The 12,531-nt window shown below is 43.2% G+C and overlaps 1 protein-coding gene across 1 annotated transcript; it reads left to right on the forward strand.

Moving 5' to 3' along the window:
- The first annotated feature begins 593 nt into the window (after positions 1-593).
- LOC140128738 (olfactory receptor 11L1-like) lies at positions 594-4,545 on the forward strand. The gene is made up of 3 exons (XM_072150437.1): positions 594-689; positions 1,625-1,674; positions 3,543-4,545. Exons 1-3 carry the CDS (start codon positions 594-596, stop codon positions 4,543-4,545), a joined length of 1,149 nt encoding a protein of 382 aa, XP_072006538.1.
- Positions 4,546-12,531: the final 7,986 nt, after the last annotated feature.

The following is a 12,531-nucleotide window of genomic DNA, read 5'->3' on the forward strand; positions in this document are numbered from 1 at the left end:
CGCCAGAGCCCGCCGCAAAGTGGGATGGTCTTGCTGCAGCAGAGAGGTGAGCCCGGGGCTGGGGAGTGGGACAGCAGCAGCAAGGACCGTGGAACCGAGAGGGGCACGGGTGTGACCGCGATCTGCGGCATGGAACTAGGGAACATTCGTGACAAACATGTTCACATTATAACAGTGACTGAATCAATGCTGTATTTCTACACTCTATGGACATGAATTTCATTTATGAATTTTAGAAAGCAGAGATGCAAAATTATAGATTTCATTTGTCTAACATTTTATGAAATAATTGCTGTTGAGATCTTGAGGAGATGCTACTAATTGTCACGACTCTTCAGAGATCACAGTAGACACATGAAGTATAAATTAATCTCTACAGAGTATTTCCTCCCATGGGGCCTCCTTTAGTGTAGTGATCTTAATGCGTATAAATGCCAGTGTGAGGAGTCAGACCAGGACACACACTGCAGGACATGTCCAGGGGTCTGGTCACTACACATCATCACACAGACACTACACACAGAGGATTCCTTCTTCATGGTAATTATATAGAGATAAGATCTTTGTCCAGGGGTCTCCAGGGATCACGATACATGATCACTCAGAGGATTCCTCCTACATTGCAGTTAGAAATAAGCAAATTGCATGGTAATGAAGACCTGGACAGGAAAGTCGTCAACCTCATGAAGGTACTTACTGCATACCCCGGAGCATCTTCCTGATCACAGCAGAAGGAGATAGGTGGCTCTCAAAATATGCTGGCTTCAAGGAAGGTGGCTATATGTCCCTGGTTTGTCCTGGTGATATAGGACCAAAGCTGCAGTTCCAAGGAAGCATCCGCTAGGTATCCCCCTTCATCTAAATCTGGGATTGGGAGGACCCAGTCACCAAACCCCAGGACTCCAGGAGGCCTGTACTTTTTGGGAGTCTCCTGGTCTTTGCAGAAATTTGGTCACAACCAGAGCAAGGCTCATTGCAATGCCAGAAAGAGCTACAGGAGATCAGAGGGGGGTTTCTACAGTGTTGGAGTGTTATTACAGAGACGCAAATTTGCCCCATGGAATAGACATGGCATAGACTTAATGAAAGAAATTGGCTCTAACGGTCATAGAAACATTGCTCAGTGATATCAGAATTTCTGCAAAGGTCTGGAGGATCTCATAATGTAGCTACCCTCCTAGAGACCAGTCTCAGCCTGGGTCCTCTACTTCCCAGACTTCCAAGAAGGGCGCCACCTTTAGCTCTGGTTCCTCACCTCTCCCAGAACAAACCAGGGCACTATGGTCGGTTGAGTTGAATTTCGAGAGAAATTTGAGAGTGAAACAGAGAGAGAAGATTTGAGAGAGAGGTTGAGAGTAATTTTTGGATCCCTAGTAACTATATAGGTATGCAATTTATGTCCCCAGGTCTGTTCCTATTGTCACACAAACACTGAGGATTCCTCATTTTCCATCTTCCATTTTCATTTTTAGGATCTGTAAATTTATAAGTCATGTGCAAATGATAGAAGCCGTGTTGTGATGGGAATCATCATGGGAACTTGGTGACTATCAAGACAGTGACTATTACAGACAGACGGTATTGAAGTATTTTTTCAGACTTCCCTACTGACTCTCTGTGTTAGGAATGCATTAATAACATTAAATCAATATCATTGCAGCAGATCATATACCGGTAAGTAAGTTCTGTCATTATATTGATCCCATGGGTCCTTAGATGTTCCCTATTATTTTGGTAACCTTTTCTTCTCCATGAAGCTCTGACATGTACGGTTATCACTTTTTAGGTGACTACTGATAAATATTTTCCCATGATGTGCCATCCTGGCAAAACATGGCACGTTGGGAACCAATTGAGAGTGATTTAATGGACTACATAAGACTTCTGTGTTCGGGTCAATAGCAGATAATTCATGATTAGGGATAGGTTCTAGTCAGGGTAGAAGCTGTTTAGAGCTGCAGCCCCAAGCTGAGGCCTATATAATACGCTCACCTAGAGGAGTTGTGCACAACATAAGGCACAAATCTTGTGGAGGAAAGTTTAAAAATTTTCATTGGGTGCAGCGGGCAATTTTAACCTCGAGTCTGGATTGCTGCACCAGTTGGAGTTTAGACATTAGGAAAGGAAGAGGAGGGCACAAACCAAATTGGATTCCATTTTGTCAGTTACAAATGTGAATTACTTTTTTTTAAAAAAATGCATCAGACAGAACCACAACAGCCACGGCAGCAGGGCAGGGCTTACATTATACTCCAGCACACAATCTGCCTTCTTCTTTCTCTTGTTCCCCTATAAACCCTTTAGAAAGTGCCCGTTGGAATGAACTACCTCTTAAAGGAAACCTACCACTTGATCCAAGCCGAAATGACCTCCTCACACCACCTTCTGGGCTCTGTACCACTGACCCAGGACAAAAACCGATAGTTTAGGCAAAAAAAGGATTCTATAATCTATAGAAATGAGCCTTCGGCGCTTCACTTATGTACCCTTGCAATTCCGCGCACCTCCGATATATATAAAAAGCGCGCCCCATCTTCGTTGTGTTCCTCCTCTTTAGACCGAAAGCTGGTGATGTCACTCGGCTCTCGGCACTTCTCGCACATGCGCAGGCAGTGAATCTTGGACAGCTGGTTGTGACACATTGCAGCTGTACATATACCCAAAACAAAGACAAGAGAGGATACGTATAATGGACTAAGGTATCAGAAATTTTTTTTATTAGTACAAAAATACACATAATCATGACAAAAACCACACATAGAATAAAAGCACTAAAAAAGGGGCACCTAGCAAGGTGCACTTAACCTCCCTGGACCAATGTGTCCAGGGCTCCCTAGCCCACAACTGACCAATTGAAACAGGTAAGAAGGTATGGTATCAACAACAATGCTAAATATACTTGAAACACATGAGGCTGCAGCAGAAAGTACATGCATGAATAAAGTGACCAATGCAAAAAAATTATAATAAAGAAGGCAGTCCTAAAAATGGACTTCCTCAGGGGTATATCAATTGCAGCTGTACGAGATTCACTGCCTGCACATACGCGAATCATAAATCGCAAGTTTTTATTTTCACAACCATAAATAGTCTCAGTAGAAGTTCGAAGACTTGTATCCAGTGAACTTGTGTAACACCTGTGTGCAGTGTGTTATACAGACTGTTACACTGTACCTGCAGATTATACTTCTACTAGGTGAAAAGTTACATTTACCGCTTGTTGTATCAATTGTTTCACAGCCTGTCGGCTGTCTTTGCTGTGAAACAAAATAAATAAAGGTTATATTTTATTTTTCCCTCTTTCCTTCTTACCCCAATTCCCCCTTTAATATAACATATCGATAAGCAAGCCCCAATGTAATACTGAAACCCGTATACCTGCCAACAACAAACCACGATGGGTGTCACCATTTACACGTCAACAGCATATTCCTTGGGCTATGCCAGCACCGTTTGTGGGTTTTTGCAGCGGGGGGAGGGGGGGCGTTAGCAACGCCGAACAAGAACTTCTGGCTGAATGTGTGGTATGGTCAACATTGCAGTTTCATCCCACTTATCCCTAATCCTGACTTTACAACTAAATCTACATTTTCATTCTTAATGCAGGAGAATCAGACATTGGTCACAGAGTTTGTCCTTTTAGGATTTCATGGAAGCCAATTTTTACAATTAATTCTTTTCTGTGTTTTCTTGATGATTTACAATGGGACAATATGTGGGAACCTCCTGATCATCACCTTGGTGTTCACCAGCAGGAACCTCCACACTCCCATGTACTTCTTCATCTCACAACTGTCCATCAGTGACATCCTGTTGACTACTACTGTTGTCCCCAATATGCTAATACTTCTCCTGAATTATGGGGGGACCATGCCTTTTACTAATTGTATGGCACAGCTTTATTTTTTCTGTGCTACAGATGGATTTGAGTGTTTCCTCCTCACAGTGATGTCCTATGACAGATATGTGGCCATCTGTAACCCCCTCCGCTACACCTCCATCATGACAACTGCACGTTGTGTGAGATTGATCATCATCAGTTGGGTCTTAGGACTTTCCACTGCGTTTATTGACACTTTACTGACACAGATGTTACATTTTTGTGGTCCAAATATCATTGACCATTTCTTCTGTGACTTTGATCCATTGCTAAAAGTTTCTTGTTCTGGTGCCTACCTGGTTCAGGTTGATCTCTACTTACTAAGTTTACCAGCTCTCATCATACCAACCATAATAATCATTACTTCTTATGTTAAAATAGTTTCTGTCATCCTAAGAATCCCATCCAGTATTGGGAGACAGAAAGCCTTCTCCACCTGTAGCTCCCACCTCATCGTGGTCTCCATCTTCTACTGGACTTTATTTGGTGTTTACATTGTACCATCTGGAGAAGAATCATCAACTATCAATAAAATTCTCTCCCTTTTGTATACTGTGTTTACTCCTCTGATGAACCCCATTATATATAGTCTGCGGAATAAGGACATTAAGAAAGCCCTACAGGAAGTAATAAAAAAATACATTCTACATCATAATGACCTGTAAATAAACTAGGGGATCTTATTGGACTTGTACACTCAGATTCAGAATGTGTGCATGAAATTTTACAAAGTTGGTGCATCTTTTAATCCGTCATGAGATGGACATTCACTTTCTATGAACACAAATAAGTATTTGTAGAATCGCTCGACCAATCACCAAATAGCCTCCTACGGACAGTCTATGTGGCGAAGCACGCTACCGAATCCTTGACTTTCACAATCCAAATTTCAGAAAAAAATTTAATGGTATTTGGCACTCCAGAAAACCACAATGTCTGGGATCGACGCGTTTCGACGCTAGACGTGAGAGCGTCGAATCACGTCCATCCCAGACGTTCTTATCATTCCATGTAAATATGTGTAAGTACGTTGTGGTTTTCTGGAGTGCCGAATACCATTACATTTTTCTCTTCACTTTCTGTGCTCTCATTCTAAAATGTCCTAGCTGATAAATCTACCTGAAAACTCTGTAAAAAACAACCATCAGTGGATTTCGGAAAACTGAAAACTGAGGGATAGGATGTCGCTTACTAGGATGTAATTGACTTCACGGAAAGCATTTAAGGGTTAAGAATACAAATACATACTTAATGTTTTGTATTGGGGTACGCTGTTCAGATTCAGCTGCCCAGATGTATTGCCGGATTAGTAGCCTAAAGGGCGGACGAACCCAAATGGGAAAGGCAGATCTTCTCATGATCTAGCTTTTCCAGGTGAGCCTGAACGGTGAAACCCAAATTCTGGCAGAATTCTGGTTCAAATATTCGAATACTGCCTTCCTCCACCTTATAACCTCAAGATAAAGACACTAAACACAGTTATATATGGTGACTGCATATTACAACCGTTAAAGAAAGCTGGGTAAATAGCGGTATACAAAGTAATAAGCGGAGTCACCAAGTTAAGTACATTTCACACGGCTTTTTTAAGTGGGCTGAAAGGTCTAGTTGCCAGGGATAATTTTTAGTCCTAGTCTTGTCCTGAGGCTGCGATCACACATTGCACTTGAATTGCATTTAGAAACTTAATTTGAGTGGGGAGGAGCTCCTTGCAACATGAAAAGACACAGGAGCAATGACACAAAACTCACGTTTATGTGCAGGAAGGCTTAAAGTGTATAATAAATGGAGTATGAATGTGACAGCAGCCCACTAGCCACGCCCTTTCAATTTTTGCCACTTTTTTGGAAGTGATGCAGCTGTTGAAACTGAAACTATATAATAAGGAACTGAAAGATAGAAAATGTGGCAAAATTAGGGGAATGTAAATTTATTAGTAATTATTATTGTAATTTTTTAGCCTTCCTGAGACACCATGCTGCCCATTTTCTTCAGGTCAGAAAGTGCAGACACTGAACAACCTCCCTTCCCCTACCCTTTTCCCTGACACGACTACAATACTGCAGGGTATACTGCCGAACCTCACATATAACAGCAGCAGGAAACCGGTAGAGAGCAGAACAGAGAGAAAGCAGTATTTACCTACATTTGTGAAATGACTGCCGCTGAAAGATCTCTGGTATTCCGTAAATTCCATCCCTACTCCAGACTGCTTCTGGAACTGACTTCAGTCTAATGTATTTATATCATTTAAAATCTGCCGTCCTCTGCTGGCAGCAGGTGCTTCTGCCCGAGGCAAAGTCTTCACCGCGCCTCATGGACAGTGTGCCACTGTTTAGAGTTGCAGGAGGCACAGGGAATATGACTGCTCTAAATCTATCCGTGACATAGTAACAGGCTCTTTTGACTGATTCAGAACCTTTGGTGTTGGGCCAGTCTAGCACTCCCATGTGCAGAAAAGCCTTCAAAGTTGTTGCATCTGAAATAAATTATTTTACTGAAACATCTTTATAGGAAAGCGGCTTCCTGAAAAATTAGATGTCAGGCTTCTGGGGTAGTGAACCCCCAGGACCACCACGACCATGACACAAGCCGACACCTGGGACCGGAGTTTAATTGGCACGCAGTCTTCACCAGAGCCCACCGCAAAGCAGGATGGTCTTGCTGCGGTCTGGTGCCACCAGGTTGTTCCACAGGGGTGACTTATCCGCGGTGGCAGCCAAGGTTGAGGTACAAAAACGCTAGGAGGTCTTGAGGTCTGGGACAGGCAGGTAGTCATAGCAGGCGACAATGGTACAGAATCAGGAAAGTAGCCGGAGGTCAGGGCTGGCAGCGAAGGAGCGAAGTCAGGGTCAGGTCCGGGGTCACAACAGGAGGTCAGAATATAGGAATCGCTCACGAGTAGCTTTCTCTTAGGCATACGCTCAAAGATCTGTCAGGAGTTGCTGGGAGAAGCTCATTTTATTTCAAGAATCCCACCGCCAATCAGGGGTGCGCGTGCCCGTTCCCGCTTCCCAGGCAGGACAAGAGCAGGAACTCTGCGAGTTAAGTGAGGCCGAACTGGTGTGCCGCCACGTAGAGGGTCACGAGTGTGCCTGCGATCTGAGATGTGGATCGCAGGGGCACCGGTGACATTAGACATGTGTCCCTGATTGTTGTTGCTGGAGATGAGTAAATGATTCAAATGATTCAAAATCCTGTGCCAGATTTTTTATGGGAATCGATTAGGGTTCGAAGGGAGTCAGTTCAAACCTATAATGTTTGTATTGACCTCGAAATCAGTATATGACCCCCTCTAGTCCTCTGAAACATTTTGGGGTTGTGCTGGACTCGTTTGTGCCGTAAATACAATCACTTGCCCTTTCCTGCCACTTGCACCCCAAAAACATTTCCAGAATCCTTCCTTTTTTGAACATGGAAACCGGTTTTCACACTGATTGACTACTGTCACTCCCGACTAATCGTTCATCCGCTTACTAAACTCTCTCCTCTACAATCTATTCTTAACCTTTTTCGCTTTTTTTCTTTAATTCCTTCAACAAGCTATAAGTTTTATGTTTTTTGGGCACTATAGATGTATGTGGTTTTTGGGGTTAAAAAGTAGTTTTTAATCGCACAGTTTTGGGATTCATATGTCCTACTAGTAAACTTTTATTAACTCTTTCTATATAGAATATAAGAAAATACAAATCTGACGTTCTAATAAAAAATGTTCTGCCTAAATAACATAATTACTTTGTCTCTGAGTAGATACACATCCAGCAATGCCAAGTTTTTCATTTTTTAATTACCTTTCTTTGCATAATGAAATATAATTTAAGGAAAAAATGTGGCTGTGTGAGGGTTTATTTTTTGCAAAAAAAGACTTTTTAAAAAGACATTTTATTTGTATACATTTGGGGTTCATAAAGAATTTTTATTGTAATTAAACATTTTTTTGTGTGAGGAATGATTATAAAATGTCAATTTGGCATTGTTTTTCCTTTACTTTTCAAAAGTTTTTTTTTTCCTACGGGAAAAATACTAGAACACTTTTGTAGTAATTGTGTGGAGGTTTTCTTATAAAGGGGTGGTCAATCTTTTTGTTTTTGGTGTTTTTCCTACTTTTTTTAAACATTTTTTCTATTAAAGCATATTTATTTTTCTTGACTTTCTATCTGCCTCTTACTCTGATTTTTTCTGCCAGGAAAGAAATGGCTGCCATTAGGTCAGACTGAGGACAGTCAGCAGGCCACCCCATGTTAGGAGAAGAGGATTACTGTGTCCTCCTTTGGAGCAGAAGCTAGTGATAGTGATGAGGGAACAGGAAGTCAGGGACATTGCAATCAGGCACTGGAGGCTGATGTTGCTGCTGCTGTCGCCACAACTGGTGGGCCTAACGTTGCTCCTGCCAAATCAAACCCACCAAACCCCTCTCCGAACAGTCATTGCAGTTGAGCAGGAGCCCATAGGACCTCCCTGAAGCTGCACGTGGATGGGCAATGATGTTCATAGTCAGAATCCAGCAGTATAGAATGGACATCTTGATAGTCAGTTAGTTTCTCCTGGCATGCCAATTGTGCTTTGCCATCATCCGCCATCTACCCCGCTCTCCATCTACCCCACCCCTCCTCTTGTTTGTAATTTTCCTCCTCAACATTCCTTAACACTAACATCGTTCTTGCTGCCTTCATCCTCCATCTCTGGACGTTTTGCCTCCAAAGGCATTATTTCCTGTGTACATCAGCAAAGAATCAGTGAAGGCCTTCAGCTGTTCATATAACCAACCCACCATGTGGAAGGTGGAGTTGCACTGGGTGGACACTTTACAATGTGAGGCAACAATTTCCTGCCTCTGCAGATAAACAAGGACGTGTTTAGCCTGATATGAATGGCTGCAGTACATATACATTTTCCCGTAATTGTTTAACATCCACACTAAACATGGGCACCATGCCGGGGCCATGGATCAGCCCTACTGATGTCAGACGAGCTTGGTCATGTTTTTGAGTTGGTGAGAAGACAGTCGGGTTTTCATTTCTTTTTGATGCAGGGATGGGCCGGTGCTCCCTGAGTGTCTGCTCCAGCTCCCCCTATGAAGATTTTAAATCTTTCTACCTTTATTTTTGTCCTTTTGCTACAATAAAAAGTTGTAGATGGTTTAGATTTTTTAATATGTTCTATATTGTCTGCTGTGTGCACCATAGTTGAGTGTTTTACCTTTTGTTTTATTGTATTGTATTGATAATTCACTGTCTCCGTGAAAGGAAAGGAAGCTTCTCTCCATTTTAGGTTGGCTGCATATAAACCTGCTCGGCCCACAGAAATGAGACAGTGGGGCACATTTACGTACCCGGTCCGGAGGAGCTCCCGAAAGTGCATTGTCCAACGACAATCCACTGTGCCGCGTTTCACTAAGATCTTGCGCCCAATATCCTGCATGTGTCGCTTCCCCGCTCAGGTCGCCGGAGTTCACCTTTTTCTTCCTGGTGCATGTAAGTGCATTGTCTGTGTATAATGCGCTGTGCGGGGAGTCACTAAGATCCTGCGCCCGATATCCTGCATGTTTCGCTTCCCCGCTCAGGTCCCCGGAGTTCACCTTCTTCTTCCTGGTGCATGTAAGTGCATTGTCCGTGTATAATGCGCTGTGCGGGGAGTCACTAAGATCGTGCGCCCGATATCCTGCATGTGTTGCTTCCCCACTCAGGTCCCTGGAGTTCACCTTCTTCTTCCTGGTGCATGTAAGTGCATTGTCTGTGTATAATACGCTGTGCAGGGAGTCACTAAGCTCATGAGCCCGATATCCTGCATGTGTCACTTCCCCGCTCAGGTCCCTGGAGTTCACCTTCTTCTTCCTGGTGCATGTAAGTGCATTGTCTGTGTATAATGCGCTGTGCGGGGAGTCACTAAGACCGTGCCCCCGATATCCTGCATGTGTCACTTCCCCGCTCAGGTCCCTGGAGTTCACCTTCTTCTTCCTGGTGCATGTAAGTGCATTGTCTGTGTATAATGTGCTGTGCGGGGAGTCACTAAGATCGTGCGTCTGATATCCTGCATGTGTCGCTCCCCGCTCAGGTCCCCGAAGTTCATCTTCTTCTTCCTGGTGCATGTAAGTGCATTGTCCGTGTATAATGCGCTGTGCGGGGGTCACTAAGATCCTGCGCCCGATATCCTGCATGGGTCACTCCACCGCTCAGGTCCCCGGAATTCACCTTCTTCTTCCTGGTGCATGTAAGTGCATTGTCCGTGTATAATGTGCTGTGCGGGGAGTCACTAAGATCGTGAGCCCGATATCCTGCATGTGTCGCTTCCCCGCTCAGGTCCCTGGAGTTCACCTTCTTCTTCCTGGTGCATGTAAGTGCATTGTCCGTGTATAATGTGCTGTGCGGGGAGTCACTAAGATCCTGCGCCCGATATCATGCATGTGTCTCTTCCCCGCTCAGGTCCCTGGAGTTCACCTTCTTCCTGGTGCATGTAAGTGCATTGTCCGTGTATAATGCGCTGTGCATGGAGTCTCTAAGATCCTGCGCCCGATATCCTGCATGTGTCGCTTCCCCGCTCAGGTCCCCAGAGTTCACCTTCTTCCTGGTGCATGTAAGTGCATTGTCCGTGTATAATGCGCTGTGCGGGGAGTCACTAAGATCGTGCGCCCGATATCCTGCATGTGTCGCTATCCCCGCTCAGGTCCCCAGAGTTCACCTTCTTCCTGGTGCATGTAAGTGCATTGTCCGTGTATAATGCGCTGTGCGGGGAGTCACTAAGATCCTGCACCCGATATCCTGCATGTGTCGCTTCCCCACTCAGGTCCCTGGAGTTCACCTTTTTCTTCCTGTTGTATGTAAGTGCATTGTCTTGCGACACAATTTTTAAGTTAAATCCCGCGGTTTGTCTGAATCAGTGAGATCGTCCGATGTCCCACCTCCTGATTTGTGTTGAATGGAAGCCGGTGCCGCTGCGCCAAAATCCGGTCGCGTGCGACACAATCCCTTTTTAAATCTCTGTCACAGCGGCGCAAATCCGAAAAAAAGTCAGAATATCCGACGAAAGTGCTGTCCGCGGACCATTAGTAAATGAGCCCCAGTATTTTGGTCTTATCCCATCGACTGAGAGTTACCCTTTGGTTTGTTTCTCCTTTTTGATCACATAGGGGCAGATTTATCAAGCTGTCTAAGAGCAAGAATGTTTTAAGTTGTCCATGGCAACCAAATAGAGCTCAACTTTAATTATACCAGTGCTTAAAGGGGAGCTGTAATTGGGTGCTATGGGCAACTAGGCACATTCTTACTCTTAGACAGCTTGATAAATCTTCCCCATTGTGCATCTCCTATAATAGTTTTTATTGTGTTCCCCCTCCAGCCTGTATAACTTATAGGTCTCTGTACACACGGCTGATACCAAACATATTTGCAAAACTTTTTTTTATGAAAAGTTTGTTAAACAAGAAGTAAACTTATTTCTAAGTTTCAGAAAGTGAGTGATCTTGTCCCCGGAGTATAATCTCTCCCGGAGGATGACTTCACCATGTAACTGATGGAGAACTTCTGTATAAGAGAGAGGGAGCAGTCGTGTTGTGTCTTCTGCTATGGAGAACACGACATAGAGACGGAATAATAATCATCCATCAGAGACAATGTGAGTAGATTGTGTATAACATTGTATAATATATTTCCTTAACCAAAACCAGGAGATTTTCCATAAAAAATACCAAAACTTCCACTCACATTTATATCCACTTCAGCCTTAAAGGGATCTGGGCATTGACATTTAAAATAATTCATCTGCCATATACATACATTTCTTCAGATGGATGTTATTAAAAATGTACTTTTGTGAAGATATCCTATTGTGTATACTGTAGCAAAGTTGTCCATTAAAAACTAGATTGCTGTCATTGGATACGACCACCTCTGCTGCATATAAAATTGTTGGTAGTTACTGTACGTCCTGCAGCCATCCTGTAGTCATGAATGCTGAATATAGGTGGAGAGTAACCTCAATATCACATGTCTAGCCACAGCTGCCAGGGTGCAGGGCTGGCCGTATCCAAGGACAACATTCTTGTTCCTAAAGGGACATTTATTGGAAATTATCTTAACACTTATACATTTTTTTAATAAAAAATCCTTTACAATACTTTTAAAGGTAGGTGGGTGCATAACAAAACTGCACTCAAGTAGAAAACACATAAAGCATTTCTTTTGTAGTTTTGTGTTGACTGTCTTTGTGTAGTAGGTGAGTACTTTCCATGAAAACTTTTTAGTAGGTGTTCAGAAAAAATACATATTAAAAATGAAAAACAAATTATAAGAGCTGAGTATAAAAAATGTAAAATCAACAGAAGCTAAAGGAGGAATTTTAGAAGTCGAAGAATGTGAAGAGTGAGTGGGACACCGTCTCCGTTTTATACCATAATTGTTACTAAGTGATAACCTGGGATGAGCGTCTCTTTGTATTTCCAATACTTTGGTTGACCAACTTTTTCAACTGAAAATTCTGGAGCCACTTTATGGCCAACTCATTGGAGCCAACCATGCAATGTCAGTAATGGGAAATCCTAAAATACCTGCAGTGAGATGACAGTAGATCCTTACAATCGGTGATGAACATCTCTATGACAAACCCACCTCTTCTTTATTGTAGGTAAGAAAAACAGAGGAAACTGTCCCTGGAAA

The sequence above is a fragment of the Engystomops pustulosus genome, chromosome 4, assembly GCF_040894005.1.
Source record: "Engystomops pustulosus chromosome 4, aEngPut4.maternal, whole genome shotgun sequence".
NCBI classification, from domain to species: domain Eukaryota; kingdom Metazoa; phylum Chordata; class Amphibia; order Anura; family Leptodactylidae; genus Engystomops; species Engystomops pustulosus.

Bases quoted from the DNA above. Each gene is read 5' to 3' on its own strand.
- LOC140128738 (XM_072150437.1), top strand. From the start codon at position 594: ATGATCACTCAGAGGATTCCTCCTACATTGCAGTTAGAAATAAGCAAA. The intron at 690-1,624 runs GTACTTACTGCA...TCTCTGTGTTAG, and splicing joins AAGTCGTCAACCTCATGAAG to GAATGCATTAATAACATTAA. The intron at 1,675-3,542 runs GTAAGTAAGTTC...TCAACATTGCAG, and splicing joins TTGCAGCAGATCATATACCG to TTTCATCCCACTTATCCCTA.